The following is a 19,137-nucleotide window of genomic DNA, read 5'->3' as shown; positions in this document are numbered from 1 at the left end:
GACTCTAAATACCTGTCTCTTGTGTTAGGATTAGGGATGTCATAAAAACCTCACTAGCTAGACATATTTTAGTGTTAATACTAGTGTGAAAATGAAAAGAGACCAAATATTTTTATATAGCACTATATATATTTTTATATACTGTTTATTCATATCAAAACTTGCCATTTCTATTAAGAATCTGTTAAGTTACTCTCTAACTTCATAAATTATACCACAACTTTGAAAATATGGACACTTATTTTATATTTTTGCTGCTTTATAAGACATAAAATGTTTACACAGAGAGCTGCAAAATGACAGATATGTTATAATGGGAATTGATGAACATTTTCACCTGAATTTCCACTGGCCTTTTTCTTCAGCCAGAATCATCTTCATATTCTCTGAATATTCTTTTAGACATGAATATGGTGTCTCTTTCTTTAATAAATATACATACACACATTTTAGGTATATGTGTGCAGATACATTTATACACTTATCTGCACACATATACCTAAAGTGTATATAGTCTACATATGTATATATATTTCTGTGTGCTTATATACACATGCACACATAATGTCCTTTGGTTTATTTTCATAGTGTTAATATGAAATGAATTTTTGATGATTTCCATTTATTTTTTTTCTTTAAATCTAAACTGGTTTAAAAAGACCTTCACAATAAGTAATAAATTTCTTTTAAAAATCATAAATATTATTACATTTTTAAAGCATTATTTAGAGAAGGTCATATGGTGTTAGAGAAGACAGAAATTCATGCCAACATAGGGGAAGAAAGAAAGAAAATGGGCTTTCCAGACATCATCACCAGAATGGTGAGCTACCTTCAGGGAATGGAACCTACTGCCTTAGCGTTGCTGACTTTAAGGGAAGGAACTCCAGGCTTAGCTACATGCTCCCATGTAAGGGAGAAATGCAGCCAGGCATGGCTGATCAGTTCTTGGGCATCAGCTCAAGCAAACAGACTATTTCTTGGGAATGGGTGGGCATTGGGATTGGGGGTGTGGGGCCATTCTTTGGGTAGGAAAGCAAAGTGACAGTAGGTCAGAAAGCATTTCTATTTGGTAATGAAATGGTGTAGTGTCTTTTGGGGCTTATGGGGGAAGGGATGTCCCGACTTTGGGTTGCATGTTAAACATCCCCGTGGATCACTTAGTTGCTGAGACGGTAACTGTGCTTTCCCTACTGAGGTCTTCTTGCTTCCTTCAGGCCTCAAGTTACAGAGGGATGACTCTGCATTTGTCCCCTGTGGCAGAAGAGGCTGCAAACCAATGCAGGTCTGTGTGAAGACAGCCACTCACGTCTTCAAACATACCCCTTCTCCCTCCCTCACTGCTCCTAGGACAGAGGGCATTTCCTTACCCCAGCAAGGAAACCACAGCATGAAGGTGTAAGCTGTTTCCCTCCAATCATGTTTTGCAAATCAAAGCCAAGTATTCCTGTGTCAAAAATACCCAGCCTCTAGCGTCAGGTTAAGGAGCCACAAAGTGACTTGGAAAAGGAAAGTCCTTGTGTTAAAAACCACCAAGCTAGGCTTTATTCTTCAGACATGGTGCCAGACCTGCCTTATCTTTCTCTCCTTTGATAGCTATGTGAGGAACCCCAGAAAATTGGGGCAGGAATGAACCCTGTACAAACTGGGAGTAATTAGGTTTCTCTGGCAGATTTTACCATGACTCAGAGCAGCAGCTGGTGGAATGGCAGCCTCGCTACTTAGGTTTTATGTTTATAACACTGGCTGAATAGGACAAATTACGATCTTGATACTGGTGAGACTTTGAATGCTCATGAAGTTTGACTTTCTTCCCCATCCAGGAATTAGGGCTCTCATGGATGGCATCTTTCAAAGCATGCTGCCTTACATTCCTGAAAAACCTTGCTAAGTTGCAAACATTTATCCCCAAAGGACTTACAGCATCTCCTGTGCTCTGTTCATAGCTCATCCTCTGTCATATTCCTTGAGTTTCTTTTATGTAACAGGTCTGCATTTGAGACCACAAATAAATGTTCTTAGTATCCCTGTGTGTGGCTTGTTAAATGCATTCTCTTCTCTTGTCAGATATGAAAAAATAGTGAGGGGAAAGTTGTCCCAGTTTTGTTTGCAGGATATCACCTATTCGAATGACAGAAACAAAGAACTTAAGAGTCACAAATAGAATGTAGGTGTTGGTGGGAACACTGTATTTGGGGCACAGGATAAAAAAGATTGCTTCCATTGTAATGAAAATAATCACTGACAGTGAGCGGAGCTTCAGATGGAGAAGCTGGAACTGCTTGTGTGGGGGTGACAGTAATTGCTGGGTTCCTGACAGAGGGTGGAGCAAGGACAGGAGGCAGAGATGGGGGAAAGTGGTGGAGGCAGGGATGGCACTAGTCCTTGTGCAGGAGGCTCTTGAGGCTTCTCTCCACAGCCTCGTCCAGCTCTTCCTCCAGCTCCTCCTTCTTGGACATGGCCAGCTTGGACTGGTAATCCCTCACGACCTGGTCGATGTAAGGGGCACTCTGTGTGCCATGCAGCATCAGGGCCCACTCCTTCAGCACCCCTTTCTGGGGTGTGCTCCCAGCAAACCCCAGCTCCAGGGTCCAGGTTCCTCGGGCGTCTTCCCCCCACGTGTGGGTGGTCATGAAAGGCCACTTGTCAAAGCCCACCTTGGAGTCATCATCCCTCGGACGCCGGCTCAGCAGGATGGACTTGGTGCCCATAGGGGAAGTCATGTTGATGTTCAGGTCTCCTCTTCTGGTTGCGTTGACCGTGATGACGGCTTGGACGTGCTCGAGGTAGCGGACAAAATTTTCCTTCCCCTCGCAGGCGTCAGTTGTGAGGGTCAGCATCAACTTGCCAGTGGATGGTATTTTCCTGAGGGCAAAGGCATGAGGGAATATGGTAAGGTATGGGCACACCATACAGGGTGTTTGGAGGCATGCAGGCAACAGAAAGGGCAGGGGCTCTGGGGTTAATCAGACAGACATGGTAATTCCTAGACCACCTTTGTGACCCTGAGCAAGATCCCTATACTCTCTGAACCTTCTGTGTGGAATGTAGCAGATGTTGTTGACACCCTTCGCACTTCTAAGTCCCCTCTGAATTCACCTGCAGCTGCAGCTCATGTACTCTGACTACTTCCCATCTCAGGTATCAGCATTCTCTCCAGGAGCATTTCCCTGCACCACAGGAGCTTTTGTGCAGGGAGGCCTGAAAATGTCAGGGCTCTAACTGCTCAGGGACAGCCCTCTACCAGTGACTGACAGGAAATGGTAGATCAAAGTATACTGACTTCCCTATTTCTCAGTGGGACAAATCAATGTCCCCAGGGGACTGAGTCCAGTTGCCCATGGTGGCAGCTTGCTCATCAATGCACTCTTTATTGATGGCTTTCCTCTTCCTTGTCTCCTATCTCCTTTTCTTATTTGTGTTTACTGGGATAATCTCTCAAAACATTGCCAGCACCCAGGTCCCATTTCAGAGTCTACTTTTTGGGGCAACTCCGACTGAAATAGGAGCTCATTAAACCTTTCTTTTAAAGTACTAAGTACTGTGATGAATAAGAGATATTGCTGACATGATTGTTATTACTATCATTTAAAAAAGCTGAAATTGGGACAGTTAATTATAGGGAAGGACAATCCTTTGAAAGAGTAGGGAAATTTGGCAGTCTCTTGGTCATGGAGTTGGGGCTCCATGGAGAGTCAACCTAAGTATTTCTCAGCTGTCCATCTATACAACCCATCCTTTCTGAGGACAGCCTCCTCTGAAAGTGAGATGCTTAAAGTTTCTTGCACCAGAAACATAATAAAGGAAGTTACAGTTGAGGATTGCCTGGTGTAATGGGAAGACTCCCGACTTGGGGAATAAACCTATTTGGGCTGGAATTCTGCTTTTATGTTTCCTGGTCAGGAATATTTGGGTAAATTATTTAAATACTTGAAGTCTCACTGTCACTGTGGGTGGGTTTTGTGAGATTAAATAAGACTATGTGTGAAAACACTGAGTACAGTGCTTGGACCATGGTACTAGCTCCACTTCCCTGACCCTTTGCCTATATTAATATTTTCCCTTAACACGGCTTGTATTTTGGAGCAGAAAATGGTGGGCATTTTTAAACATGCATCTTGCAGAGCACGCCCGCAAAAAGCTGCTGGTCACATGCCCAGCTCAGAGCCTTGTCTTGGTTCCACATTATCCTTGGAAAGAAGGCCATGAACCTGGCAGGGCTTGCTGAAGCTTACCCTGCAGCTCACTGATAAAAGCAATTCTCTCCTGAGGAACTTTTAAAAATATACTTAAACAGTTCTTGTAGTGCTGCTGTGTGGACTCTGCATGGCTGCTATGCTGAATGATGCATGAAACATCCATTGTCTATGGAGATCCAGTGATGGTGGGAGAGGTGGGGTCCCAAGCACCAGGCTCTGGGGAAATCATCCAAATTGGTGAAGAGAAGGCATTTGGCTAGCTTTGGAGGACAGAGTATGGAGGGCCTCTACCTGGATCTCTCAAAGAAGATGCTGTTTACTCAGAATAGGGTCAGAAACACAATAAGTGAGTCAAAAAATGACTAACAATCATGTGGGCTCCAGCCCACAGACAGAGAGCTAAAGGCCCAGTGTGGGCAAGGTGTCTGAACTGTTTTTTTCCCCCAGGAACAATAAATCCATTCTAATAACATTACTTCTGACAACTATTTGTCCATGTATTTAAAGGTAACTTTCATCCCTGGTCTCTATTACAAACTGGGTACTAAACCATTCTTGCTAGGAGGTGAGGAAAGTTTGCAAATCCCACTGTCAGAGAAGGGTTATTTTATTATGTGTTGGGAAAAATAAGCATTTCTCGTTGTACACCATACATTGGCTTAGATTGAATGGCTCAAATTAAACTAATATAGGGAGCTCATTGTCCTTACCTGTACAATAGGTATATTACTTCCTTCCTTGAAGAATTGCTGTGAAGATAAACTATATATCCACACTCATATACATCATATATTGACAGATATGTAGACCAGAACTGGCTGACAGAACTTTCTGCAATGATTGAAATGTTCTATATCTGGAATGTCAAAATACAGGTGCCACTGACCATTGTATATGGCTGTGGAGCACTTGAAATGTTACAAGTATAAGTGAGGAACTGAATTTTTAATTAAATTTTAGTAATTAATTTAAAATGACTTAATTTTACTAAATAGTCACATGTGGCTAGTTGCTTCTGTATTGGATAGCACAGAAATCATTTGTGTTTGCTTAGTTTGAGCCTGAAACCACCATCATCACCTGGAAAATCTCTGGGGTTTCTGTTTTGAGCACGTTTCATTTTTGCCATGGCTCCCAGGTTCTAAGAAAAGCAGTCGGGCAAACTGTAGATCCTGCCATGCAGGATTTTTGGCCAGCTGGCCGGAGGCTGTTGGCATATCCTGAATCTTAGGTGTGAGTTAAATGCCACACTCTACCCCTGAGCTACTGCACAGACAGGCAAGTGGGTCCAGAAAGGAGGCTTTCCTTCTAGAGTTGAGACTTGGGGGCTCTGAAGCTTTCTGAGAGGCATAGTTGGTAAAAGAGGAGGATGGTGGAGCCCACAGCAGGAAGAGAGAACCCGACTCTGGGTCCTGAGTTGGATTTGAGCCAGCCCCTTTCCTATTTTGCAGGCCAGGCCTTCTTGAAAAATTCAGGAAGACATTCACAAGCCAATACCCAGAGACCGTTACCCTGAGTAACAGCCATTCTAGGTATTACAGAACATTATAAATCTGCCAAATGCAAGGCCACTATTATCATAAGGATTCAAAACACTAAGCTGAATTCTAAAATATTCATTTTTTTGATCTCCATTTGCACCCAGGGCACTTAGGGACTTGAGTTCATGAAGTACCAGACCCTTTACAAATTGATTCATGGAAACTCTGGCAGAAAAGTGACATGCTTGCCTGGGGGACACTAAAAATATTTTTTGATTGGCTGAGAATCAGAGGTGGACAGCCACTTTAGCTAGAAATCAGATCCACTGTCCACCGTGCAATGGAGTTTCTATAAATGGACTTATTCTGGGGCTGAGACAATCTCTTATGATAGAAGGGGAGAAATTTGGATTAGGCCAAACCCTTCAAGCACACCATGGTTAAGGGAGTCCCACTTGATGACAGTGCCTTGGTCAGACTCTCTCACAGCTGCTTTGAGCTTTGGCTGCCACGGGCTCTCAGCTGCCCCCTTCTCTCTGAAACAGCCCTCTGGCCACAGGAGTTGGCTGGCCTGGGAGGTCCTAGGCTCTCCCAGGCATGGTTGATGCCTGACTAATAACAGGGGTTTAAAAGGCCAGTGCCCTTAAAGTGGGGAGAGCTGTGTGATGCTGCTGATGCTCTGGAAATCTCAGTGCATCAGGCCACAGGTTGCCACACTTGTGCTCAGCTTCCTGCCCATCCTGAACCCTCATCTCTCACCTTGAAAGTGAGATTTCTGCTCTCAATAAATTGCCTGCATGGAACCCATTCTCAGGCTCTGCTTCCAGGCAAACTGACGCTAGACAGGTGCACCTTCCCTAGAGGGCAGCACCAGGAATGTAGTAGCCAGATCTCTCTGCTCTGGAGTGGAGGCTTGCCGAGGCTCCTGTCTCTGTGGCTTCTGAGGATATAGTCCTCCTTTCATGTCTGTGGCTCCGGTCATTCTCACTTCTTTGCTGTCTTTACAAAGCTCTGAGTTAAAAAGGCCCTTGAGAAGTTGCTGTGGTGACAGACCTAGGCTGGGGATCGTCCTGACATGCAGGGCACGGCAGAGGCGCCTGGGACTCAGAAAAGCAGCCGGGTGGGCAGAACGATGGAGGAGGCACTGCATGTTCATCTTCCACTGCAGATGTCCCACCTGCTTCTCCCGGCACCCGGGGGTTTCAGGACAGGTATCAGGACAAAGACGGAAGGAGAAGCAATGGCAAGGGTGAAAGGCCCAACTAGAACACAGGCTGGTCTCACCCTGGAGAAGGAGGGAGTGTATTTGTGAGAAAGGGCGCTGAGGTGGGGCAGGCAGGCTGGGAGAACACCTGGGATTTTGTCCTGCACCTGGGAAAGCAGGGGAACAGGTTGGAGTGGGAGTAAATGCACACACTTGTGTTAGGATTCACAAACTGTACTGGCAGCCTGGGGCTGGGGTGTGTGCAGAGGTCAGCGGCCATGCCAAGTACTCCTGGAAGCCTGGCTTATTCAGCGCCCTGGAGGAATTGCCTGCCTGGTCAAGTGAACGTCCTGCAGAATGCACGGGGACTAGGCCCCTGAGATCGGACGTTTGACTGGGCTTTTCCTATGAGGTAGTCACCGTGAAATTACATTAAAAGCTGGATGTGAATTCCAGAAGAAGCAAACTTGGCAGAGAAAAACACCACTGCCTCCTCTCATAGGTAAGCTCTGGGCAGGCTCTGTGTCACCAGGAGAAAGAACTGAGACACAGTCTCTGCCAGGTGTTCTTCATTACTGGTTTCTTTCTTTTTTGCTCACTTGTATTTTCTAATTTTCTTACAGCGAGCATGATTGCTTTTGAGAAAAGGAATACAACCCAATCCTTATTTTAGGATTGGGAGGAAAAGGATACACTCACTCAGAAAAAGTCAATTTGTAAGGCAGTTAAAATTAGCAGATGATTGTTTGTGGAACCAAAGGGGACTCTGCAGAGATCCTTAAATAGTCAAATAGGCCACTTTCCAGAATTATTTGCTGCAAAAAATGAGACACCCATCCAAAGGTTTGAGCTACTTTCTGAATTTTTAGAGAGTATGTACAGAAGCCTAGTGTTCAAGTCCTGTAGAAGATGAACTTGGGGATTTGTGGATGGCTTCTATCTTTGTTTTATTGCATATTGTTGTGAATCAGTGATCAACTGCCTTGTGCCAGAAAATAGGTGGTATTTCCTAGGGTGGATCTGTGAATGCTATTTGTGTTCTGAATCCTCAACTATATGATAAAAATAACTACTTAGTAAGCTGTCATTTTGTTATAAAAATAACAATAGTATTAATAATAGCCTCCCTTTCTTGAGTGCCTAAAACGTCTGCTATGTGGCACATCACATAAGAACACTCAAAAGGTTGTCACTGATGCTTTCTCTTTCCCCTGTAAACACATCAGGTGGGCACTAACTCCCTCAGGGGGGTGCTAACTCCCACAGGAAGGGGCTGTAGCTCAGAAGTGACTGCCCAGCACACACTGTTCTCTCTACCGTGCTGTTCCTGGCATTCTCAATGGACTTTACCATTTATTTCCCAATTCGCATAAAATTCAGAGATTGCTGCAGCCTTAAAGGAGCTGTGCATACAGTTCTTTCAGGTGCAGAGGAGGCGTGGGCGGCCAAGGGCTCACTCTGGGCTTGGGCACCACGGGGCGCATGCTCCTGCTGCTGGCTGCTGGGGCAGGCCTGGGTTTGTTCTGCCCACTCACTCATGGCTGGACCAGCACAGAGGCTCCCGGCCAGTTCTGTTTTTCCCTTTGATTTTAGCTGAGCACACTTTACTGACTGCCCTGATAAATTCTCTTTAGAAAATTGCTTTTCAAATTGACTGCTCCCCTGGTGAGATTAATGCTGGGAAACCCCTGAGTTGGCACTCACCCCATTCAGAGGCTGTGTCTGTGCAGCCCCACATGTCATAGAAAGTGGCTATGCCACGGCTGTCAGTCCCTCTATCCCTGCCCCTTGGAAGCATGCTCCATGGTGATAAGGGCCCCTCTGCCTACAGCAGAGCCAGCCTGGGCATCGTCCTGAGGGCCTCCCTGCCCAGCTTCTGAGTTCTCCAAGAGCACATCTGCCTGAGGCCTCCCTTGCTCACATCTGAGAACAGTTCAGGTGCGGGGTGGATGAGGAAGCAGAGGACACTGAGGGGACCTAGAGCCCTTCCAACAAGCCTGGCCTCCTTCCCAAATTCCCCTGCTGGTCTGCTTGTCCTAAGATGTCTTCTTTGTACTCAGGGAATGCTGACTGAATATTCATTCAAAAATGTTTATCATGTGGCTACTAAGTGCTGGGCACTGCTCTAGGCAGTGAGGATTCACCAGAAAACAAGACAGATGAGGTCCCTGTCCCTGTAGAGGGAGGGCGCAGGTGAGTCAGTGCTGAAATAGCTTTCCAGTTTCCTTTCATTAAAAATAATGCTGCCGATAATGAATAACGTTTCTAGCCCTGAGCTCAGAACTGGAAACTGATGCCTGGACAGCATATTTCCAGTATTTCCAGTATTAGGCAATTAATGGATCCAAACCAGTAGAAGATTATCTTTTTTCTACAGGTGTGAACTAGGAGTGTCCATAGTCATGGATGAGGGGGAAAGGCAGACTTACATTTATTGAGTGCCTACTACGTGCTGGCTTTATGCTTGTCTTACTAATGTCTCCTGGGAGCCTGGTGAGGAAGGAGGGAAGAGGTTCTTATTTTGGGGCTATAAGGACAGAATTTAGGGGGTATAAGAATTTAGATGTAAAAAAATCCTACACATTGATTTTCAGTCACCTATAAGGGAAATGTAGCTTCCCCTTTGATCACAGCGAGGCCACACGCCAGAGTTGTATCAGTGCTTCCTCCGAGTTTGTCATGAAAGGGCCCAGAGGCTTCCAGGTCCCATTACTACACTGAGGGCATCCCAACGTAGGATTCTGGTCATCACTGCTGCTCTGACATTACTGTGGCCATCAGACTTGCCACTAGGCGCTATTTACTTAATATGTTGATTTTAAAAAAAAGGACATAGTACTTCATTGTAAATTTGTTTTTTAACAGGTTTTTATAACTAGTTTCCTTTGTAATCCTATGTATTTTATCTAATATTTGAAAACATGCTGAGATGGGGTCCACCGGCGTCACTATATTGCCAAATGAGCCAGGGTACAAAGGTTGATAATTGTTAAACAGAGGTTCAAGGAGGCCAAAATATTGTCCAGTTTAGTGAAATCAAGATTTGAATCCAGGTCTGCACAACTGGTGTATTGTGAGAGAGCCCATCTCTGACCCAGCTCCAATGACCAATAGAAATATGGCCATGGTGGGGCACTTAGGGAGATGGACTTCACCATCACTTAACAAATCTCAGGTGCAGCCTCACAATGGAACACTGCATGGCAACAAGAAGGAGCACATAGTAACTTGGCTGGATCTCACAAACATAATGTTGTGTCAAAAAAAGTGGACACAAATGTGTCCATACCATATGATTCTAGTTAATAAAGTCCAAGAAATGGTACAGCTCATCTATAGGGACAGAAATGATAAAAAGGGCTGTCTGTGGGATATAGGGATTAACTGGAGGAGGGCATGAGGATTCTTGTGGGGTGATGGAAATTCCTATCACTTGATTGGGTAGTAGTTACCCAGGTGAATACATTTATCAAAACTCAAATGATACAGTTAAGTTCTGTGCTTTTCACTGGATATAAGCAATACCTCAAAAATGATAAGCATTGTAATTTCCATTTTACTGATAGATCAATAGGAGAAAAATTAAATAACAGATCTTTATTGTCCAATACTATTGCATGGGAAGTCAGAAGGGATGTAGGTACACCTGACCAGCCCCAATGGCTTCTTTGAGGGGAGTTCCTCACTCAAATCCCTCCAAATGGCTATCCACCTCACTCAGAATAAGATCAAGTCCTTAAGTTGCCCCACAAGTAGAATGAATAAATAAACTGTACTACAATCACATAAAGGAACCCTGTTCAGCAGTGAGAATAAATGAACTCCAAATACACACTAAATGTGGCTGTATCCTTCTGAGCAATAGATATAAAGGAGAGCATAGTGTATGAGTCCTTTTATGTTAAGTACAAAATAGGCAAAATAACCTATGGAGTTAGAAGGATACTGGTTGCTCTTGGGGAGATGATGATGGAAGGGGGCACAGGGCCCCTTCTGGGATACTGGCTATGGTCTGTTTACTGATGTGCAGGCTCATCACTCTGGTTGATATATGCACCTCAAAATAATAGCAAAATCCACCCAAATGGTGAAGGCTCATACCTCCAAACAGTTCTGAGTTATTCAACTGTGTTCTGTGCAAATGGCAGCCTCCAGAGTTGTGCAACACTACAGCTCTGCCTGGAAACTGGTTGTCCCTGAATCAAATTCTGTGCATCTCAGGCTGACACCAAGAAGAAATCTATTATTGTCACCAATGGCATGACATCATCTCTGGGGTATTTTCCACATGCAGAAGCAGAACTGCCCTCACTTACTCAGGGTCCTGCACAGAGCCTCCCACACAGTGGAATCTCTCAGGCACGGTTTTCCAGTCTTTAGCCATTTTCACCATGGCACCTGCATCAAGGACCCCATAGCCAAAGAGGTGATTAAATTCCAGGCCAACACCATTCCTTCGCCACTGATGGACCTCATCATGAAGCTGGTTCCGTTTGGAGGTGAGCACGGTCAGATGCTGCATATCTCTCCAGGTCAGACCCAGGCTGGATACCAGAGTCAGAGAGAGTGCAAGAACAAGGGCAAGGGGGAGGGTGAGAGAGGAGGAAAGAGGGAGAGAGACACATGATTAAGATAGGACATAGACTCCTTGTAAGATCTGGAAACTTTCTGAACCCCCAAGTTAAGGGAGGATTCCCATGTACTATAGAGCTTATATTGATCTATATTTACATGTCTATATCTATGTATTAAAAATCTTGCCTTTCTTACTTAAATACATTTACCTGGCTATGATCTGTGTCTGGCTTCTGGAATGGCTAAAATGAAAAAGGCTGACAATACCAAGTGTTGTCAAAAATGTGGAGAAACTGGAACTCATGTACTTTGTTGATAGGAGTGTAAATTATTGCAAACACTTTGAAAAACTGTTGTGCTGTATTTTCTAATGTTGCCCAGGTGCTTAAGCTATGACCCAGAATTTCCATTCCTAGGTATATATCCAACAAAAATGTTTGTATATATTCACCAGACATATGTACTGGAATGTTCACAGGCCCAAACTATGAAGTCCCCAAATGCCCATCCACAGTAAAAAGGAAAAAAACAATTGAGGTGTATATATAGGATGTGGATACTGTACTGCAATGAGAATGAATGAATGGTAGCTACTCAGAATAGTGTGGAAGAATCTCACAAATAGAATGTTGACCTAAAGAAGCCAGACACAGTGAGAAATACTGTATTAGTCCATTTGTTTAAAGCATAACAACAGGCAATACTAATCAGTGCTGTGAGAAGTCAGGTTAGTGGTTAGTCTAGGGGTAATGCTTTGTCTCTTGATCTGGGTGTTGGGTGCATGGGCCATGTCTCATTGTGAAATGCAGCTGTGGGTTCTTTGGGGGCTGAGACAATACCTTCAGCATATTTGGATCCCCAGTGGTCTGCAGGACAGCCCTTGGCACACTGTTTGTTGAGTGAATAAACAAGTCTCCTTGCAAATGCTGTTGTCTTTGGAAATTAGTGTCTAATCTTACTCAGTATATTTTTAAAACTCTAAGTCCTTATCCATTTGTGGGCTAGGAAAACAACTTATTGCACAGGTTATCCACCTGGGCTGCACATCAAAATATTATGGTGGGAACATTTAAAATCCCACTGCTCAGGCCACATCATTTAAATCAGAAGCTCTGGCAGTGGGACCCAGGATTTGGAAATTGTTAGTGCTTCTCAGGTTATCCCCACAGACAACAACTAAGCGATTTAATGGATGGGACTACTGTTAAAAAGTGAATGGGATAGAACAGAAAGAAAATAAAAGCTTTAAAATTTGGAGTCTATTCTTTAAACTCTGACAGGATAAACACTTTCAAAAGTCTGGATTATTTCCAGTCTGAGATAAATAATGCATTTTTAAATCCAGCTGGCATTTTCTCCACAGTCCCTGTTTGTCTAATTCCTATGAACTGTGAGAGAAAATCCGGTTTACATGACACCCTGATGTAGTGTGGTGTGCAAAACCTCATCTTAAAGAAACCGGAACCTGATTTTGTTCATCACTTTTGAGGAAAAGCCAATTCATCCACTGGGGCCATTGCCATGGGCAAAATGCGTGTTGAGACCCTTAGCCCAGATGGTGGCCCCTCCACATCCCCTAGTTTTGTTGAGGGAAGGCCTGATGTTGGAGCCCAAGCTTCCTAAGGTTTAAATCCCAGCTCTTCTCTTTTACAACCATGTGAACTTAGATAAATTATTTTAATCCCAGCTTCAGCCTTCACATCTACAAAATGGGGATAAGGCCTTAGAGGTTTGTTGTAGGCTGCAAATGTAGATCTCCAAGTGGAAAATAACTAGCATGGTACTGGAAATTCAATAGAGTTTATTATTATTATTAATAAAATCTATCTAATATATTGAGCATTGATGTAAGTTAGAAGAGAATAGACACTATTTCCCAAGTAAAGTATTAGTCACAATATATAAAAGAAAATGAAAAATTTCAGTTTTGAGGTATATTCAACCCTAAAATCAACATATATCCAGTTAAAAAATGTACTTTTCAAAAGGCATGGTATTTTTGAAGCAGAGCTACAATATTCCAGGAAGTCATAGGGGACTTACTGATTATCTGATTTTGTTTTTCAGATAAGATGATAGGGATCCAGAGGAGGTGAGTGATTGCCCACTTAGACATTGGGAGATACTAGCAGTTGCCTCCCGTATATTCTTGCTTCTTCCTTATTAAGCAAACCAATTTTATTCAGAATGGCGGTGCTTTCAGCTACAAAACTACATTTTCCAGCCTCCCTTGTAGTCTGGGTGGTCATGTAACAGTTCTGATCAATGAGAAATAAGCAGAAGTGATCTTTTTGGAAATAAGCATAAGTGGGCTTTTTGGAAAAAATCTTTAAACAGGACTGAATCAGCTGGCAGATTTCTTATTTCCCTTTGTTCTTCCCCTTTTCCTGTCTGAAATGTAAACATGATGGCTGGAGCTCCTGCAGCATTTAGAGAGCATGAAGGTAGAAGAGCAGAATTCTAGAAAGAGCTGGATTCCAGGATTCATAGTATAGCACTCTGTACTACTAGTCCTGGGCTCCTTGCCTCTCTATTATCTTTCATGTGACAGAAAAATAAAGCCCTGTCTCAGTGTAGCTGAATTTCCTGTTTTCAATCTTAAGTGAATCAGAGGCAGAGTCCAGGTATTCACAATCTACACAGCAGCACCCTGATTCAAAAGTTCATAGAGCCATTGCCTTATTGGATGTCCCATGCCCCAGTCCACAGACCAGCAGCAGTCTGGCTACTTATGGAGTCTCTGTATGGAGTCTCATAAGTATGGCTACTTGTACAGAGTCTCTGTATGTAGTTTCTGTATGAGACTCTGTATGGAGTCTCGTAAGTATGGCTACTTATGGAGCAAGGGCTGGAAAGACAGATTCCTAGGCCATTCATCAATAGTGATTTGTATTCAGTGACTCTCACCTGAGACTTGGGAAACTATTGTTTTCAAAATTTCCCCAAGCGTTCAACCTCACTAAGAGTTCTATTCACTAGGGAAATGCAAATTAAAACTACAATGCAGTTCTGCTGAACACCCATAAGAATGGTTAACATGTGGAAGATTGACAATACCAAATATTGGCAAGGATGTGGCACAACTGTAACTCACACACTGCTGGAGGGAGTGTCAGTGGGTACTCTCACTTTTGAAAACTAGATGGTAGCACTACTAGAACTGCACATATGTATACCCCATGACTTGGCATTTTAACTCCCCAGTAGATGCCCAACAGAAAGGCACCTATATGTTCATAAAAAGGCATGTAAAAGAACATTTATAATAATATTATTCATAGTAGCTGCAAGGTATAAATATCCATTTATACAATGAAATAGTGTTCAACAATAAACAATAAATATGAATGACCTATAACTGCACACAACAGCATGGAGGAATCTCTCAGATATAATGTTGAGCAGAAGAGCACATTCTGGTACTTAGATAATGGTCTGTTTCTTGATTTGGGTGCTGGTTAAATGGATCTGTTCACTTTGTAAGAAGTCACTGAGCTATACATAGTATTTGATTTGTGTACTTTTCTCTGTGTCTATTATAAACTCTTTGATAAAGAGTTTACATGAAAAAGAAATTCATCCTCTAGAAGGTCAGTTTTGGAAACATGTGCTTTTCCAATATGTGGGCCGCTTTACTATGGATGGTTGCCCTGAGCCAGGTATTGTCTCTTCATGACATCTTACCCTCAAACCTAGCTCAGCCCTCTGGAGCCACACAGAGACCCCTGGGTCAGGGAAAGAACCCAAACACTGGGATGTGGCCGTCACCCCTCACTACAGAATTCATTTGAAATTTTTCTAATATTCGTCACACTGGGAAATGTGAGCAATATTCTCTATGACTCAAGAAGCTATTTTCAAGCCTTTGGCAGAAAAACTGTTTATGAGATTAAACAATAAAATAGTGACTGGGAGGACAGAGGAATGGCTTCCCTCTCTCCCCGTGGAGTCATGAGGGTGGTTGGTCTTCCTCTCTCACAGTCCTGATGGGCACACATTCAGACCAGATTTGTTCACCACATTCAAATTGCTTTGAAAAAGTTTTCTTACTGGACCTGTGAGTGGGAAACTGCCCTCAAACGCTGTCACACACATCACTGAGGACTCCTGGTTGCCTTGTCACAAGAGAGACCTGTGGGAACTGTTTGTGGAGAGCCTTTTCCTCCCACTCCTTCTGGATTGCTTTCGGTGCTCTTTTGTGCTGATGAGTGGTTTTAACTACTGGCTTTTGGAGCTGCTTTGCCCCCAGGTGCAGAAAGCCAGAGGTGCCTTTCTGCCAGGTACAGCTCTTAGCCAACAACAGACCAGCTCAAGAACAGGGCAGCCCAGCTCCCTTGCCTTGAGGTAGAACAAACTGAGGTATGGTTTACACCCCACTGGGTCAGGCTGAGGCCAGAACTGAAACTGCATCCTTACTTGCATTCATCCTCCTCCTAACCTGCTTCCTCTCCTTCCTCCTGGTCTCTTCTGAGCCCTTTCTTAATCAATCACTTACTCCCATCTCAGGGTGTGAGCTCAACCTCAGGCAGTCGGTGTTCTGAGGAATTTTAGGACTAGCTCCCATGGAAGACTTGAACCACCAACAGCCAGATATCATTTCTTTCCTCTTTTTTGGCAATAAAGAGCATAGGGTCATGACCATTGCCCCCAAACAAAGTGTGTCTAAGTGGTGACTGCATTCTTTTCTATAACGATATCCGGAAGTGTGTGCTACAATGGTGAATAATTGGTACAGAGCCCATGAATCCGTTGAGAGATCCAGCATTCTTGCTCCACCACTTTGATTTATTAGTGTATAGGCCTGGATGAGGGACTTTTTGCTTGCCAAAATCCAAGGAGACTTTGAGTCAGGTTCTGCCCAGTTAGATTTAAAGGAAGACCAGAAACCCCTTCTTTCTTTTGGAGCACTTCTACTCCCTGTTCCCTGCAAGGCTCAGCAGTAGGAGGCAGGCTTCCACTGTTTGTCAGCTCCCAGGTAGAGTGAACAGAGCCAGCTCAGACTCGAGGGCCCAATGGACCCTAAGATGAACAGTTTTATCTTCAGGAAATGCACATACTATGCAAGTTTGGGTCTCTGTGCTTACCAGCAATGCTTTGATCAGTGTCTGTCTCTTAGGGTCCTAAATTTTCCACCTGACTTTTGTTAGAAAAACCAAGGTTTGACCTGGTCCGAAGGAGTCACTCCCAGTTTGGGGCCTTATCTGTAAAAGGAGGATAATTATGTCTTTTCTGCTTGAATACAGTGAGTTGGACTAGATAATCTTTCAAAGTCCTTTCCTATGCTAGGAATCAACTCTTACGTCCTTTGCAAGTCAGAAAATGTACTGCATATGTGGAGACAAGCAGGGGTACCTGGAGGTTGATGCCAGAAGCTTCAGTTGCCTGGCAGTGGCTGACAGGGATGGGAACTCAACTCCCCTTCCCCAGGAGCTTGAATCCAACTACTTAGAAGTTGCTGGCAGTACATTCTCAGATAACTCCCTGCACTGAGGGCATGTGTACTCATACCACATGGGGGTGCCTGAAGCCTACATGTTCATTCCTCCAACACAGAGCTAGCATCTCAGAGAAGACAGAGTACCAGGTGGGCAGGAACCCATGCTGAGGCTGAAATCCAAGGACTGTCTAGCAGTAGCGATCAGTGGGATGGTGAGAACAGCGAGAATGGTCTCCTCTTACCTGTTGGTAGCTTGGATGGTTTCCCAGCAAAGCCCATCCCTGGTCTATACTGCATGACTTTTCCCACCTTGCCTCAGTATTAAAAGTGAATTCACCTTCTAGGTGAATGAATCTTGAGTGGGAGCACCCCGTTTGTCACATGTTCTGAAACACCTTGCAAGACACCCAGCTTGGCAATGGTTTTCCTTCATTTTGCTGATTGTGAGCATTACTGGAGTAAAATAGCCAAGGGATCCACAGAGGACAAAGGGTTGGTTTTCCAAAGAAAGAAATATCTATGTGCCCCTATTTGGAATCTGGTATGGATGTTGAGTGTTGGGGCATTGTGCTCTCCTAGGGATGTAGTTTTGTGGTGTGTGTGTGTGTGTGTATCATTTAAGGCCTATGGTTCATTTAGAGATGCCCTCCAGAGTTCACTGGCCTTGATTATTCACAGGCTCACACCCGCTTTTGCCTCCATGGACACCTGGTGTTAGGTGGAGAGACACACATTAATCCACCCTTGGAACATACTTAGCCTCTAAAGCCAGTGCAAACACTCCAGCTGCCTCCGGAGCTGCTGCAGAGGTCCCAGAATGCCTCAGAGTGCAGTTGCCATACAAATCTGTAGTTGCCTGGAAGAGAAATATTGAGTAATGAGTGAATAAATCACACCATTCAAACACTCAAACAACATGGAGCAGAGGACTGTCCTTTTATTTCAACTGCCTTATTCTGAAGATTAAGATGAAGATAAGGATAAGCTCGGCATCCATCTATTTTGCCATACATTTTGTCTGAGCTTCATAGTAGCCCATGAGAAAAGGGACACACGATCAGTTATAGCTACAGTGTCCAAAAGATAAAAACAAGGCAATTGTTCAGAGAATCATCTCTGCAGTTATTTCAGAGACTAGAGAGAGATTTATTTCTTGGCAGATATTTATTTCTTGGATCCTAAAAGGAACCTATGGGTGGAAAGTAACAAGGCAATACCACCACCATAGTCAATGTAATGGTGAATTTGATTACACTGGAATTAGCTCAGAAAAACCAAGGGCCATCATTTCTTTCACCATCATTCCTTTCCCCTTTACAAATGAAAGGGGTTGCATTACCAAAAAGGGAAGAATACAGCTATAGTTTGACTAGAAAGATAGACCATTAAAAATAAAATGTTTCCTTACATCTAAAATTCATGGAAACAGTCTGAGCTGACTTGAGCCAAGATAACATGAGTGATCACCTCCAAACTCTTCTTAAGTGGAGAGACCAATAAACCAGATTTTAAAGGACTTTCACAGAGAGCCAATCATCATTTTCAATATTTGTGAGAGCCAGGGTTTTCATTAAGATCATATATAAACCACAGGAATTCTCCTTTATCTTGTTTGTTGTCTGTAGGATCCTCAAGTGGGCCTATTATTTAAACAAAGGATCAGAGAGTTTTAAAGGGCATCTTTTGGGGGGAATTACAATATTCAGAGGGAACTCAAGATCTCTCACAGACCAAGTAGACAGAGTCAGAGATAAGGCTGAGGACAAAGCTACACCATTGGGAGGCCCTTGGGGCAAGGAGCAGAGCTTCTTGGGGGAGGAAGTATTACAAATGGAACAGGACTGGTGCCTCCCTCACTTGTCCCTTTCTGCCATGCAGCTTGTAGATTAGGAAGGGCTAAAGCCTCCATCTGCTTGGGATGGGGCGCTGGCATAATCTGTCTTTTCCAAGACCAAGGGAAGCTCAGGAGGGCTCTCGGATGGAGCCTCTGAGGTCTGTGTCTCTTCTAGGTAAAGGGATCTTTTGGCTCACGTGAGAGCAGGGCCAGCTTACCAAAGTGGAGCCCAGGCAAGATCTGGGGATTGAAGCACAGGACGGTAGTGACTGTGTCCTGAGCTCCCACCCTCCTTTCTTGGGAAGCCCTGCTTGCAGCATGCAGCTTGGCAGGAGTATTGAACCACCTACCAAGTTCCTGGCTTTGGAGGACTGAGGAAAGCCTTATGTGTGAGTGATACCCAAGGA

The 19,137-nt window shown here is 43.9% G+C and overlaps 1 protein-coding gene across 2 annotated transcripts in view; it reads right to left on the bottom strand.

Moving 5' to 3' along the window:
- Positions 1-455: 455 nt before the first annotated feature.
- PCSK2 (proprotein convertase subtilisin/kexin type 2) overlaps positions 456-19,137 on the bottom strand; it is a 270,812-nt gene continuing 252,130 nt past the window's right edge. For both annotated transcript variants that reach the window (XM_073236951.1, XM_037022502.2), the window contains 3 exons: positions 17,652-17,752; positions 11,201-11,428; positions 456-2,865 (listed from right to left, as the gene is read on the bottom strand). In XM_073236951.1, the coding sequence (XP_073093052.1) occupies positions 2,379-2,865; positions 11,201-11,428; positions 17,652-17,752 (816 nt within the window). In that variant the 3' untranslated portion in view covers positions 456-2,378. The remainder of the gene's footprint in view (positions 2,866-11,200; positions 11,429-17,651; positions 17,753-19,137) is intronic.

This window comes from Manis javanica, chromosome 5 (genome assembly GCF_040802235.1).
Source record: "Manis javanica isolate MJ-LG chromosome 5, MJ_LKY, whole genome shotgun sequence".
In the NCBI taxonomy this organism is placed as follows: Eukaryota; Metazoa; Chordata; class Mammalia; order Pholidota; family Manidae; genus Manis; species Manis javanica.
Note: the sequence above shows the minus strand (reverse complement) of the source record. Positions and strands in the feature narration are given on the sequence as shown.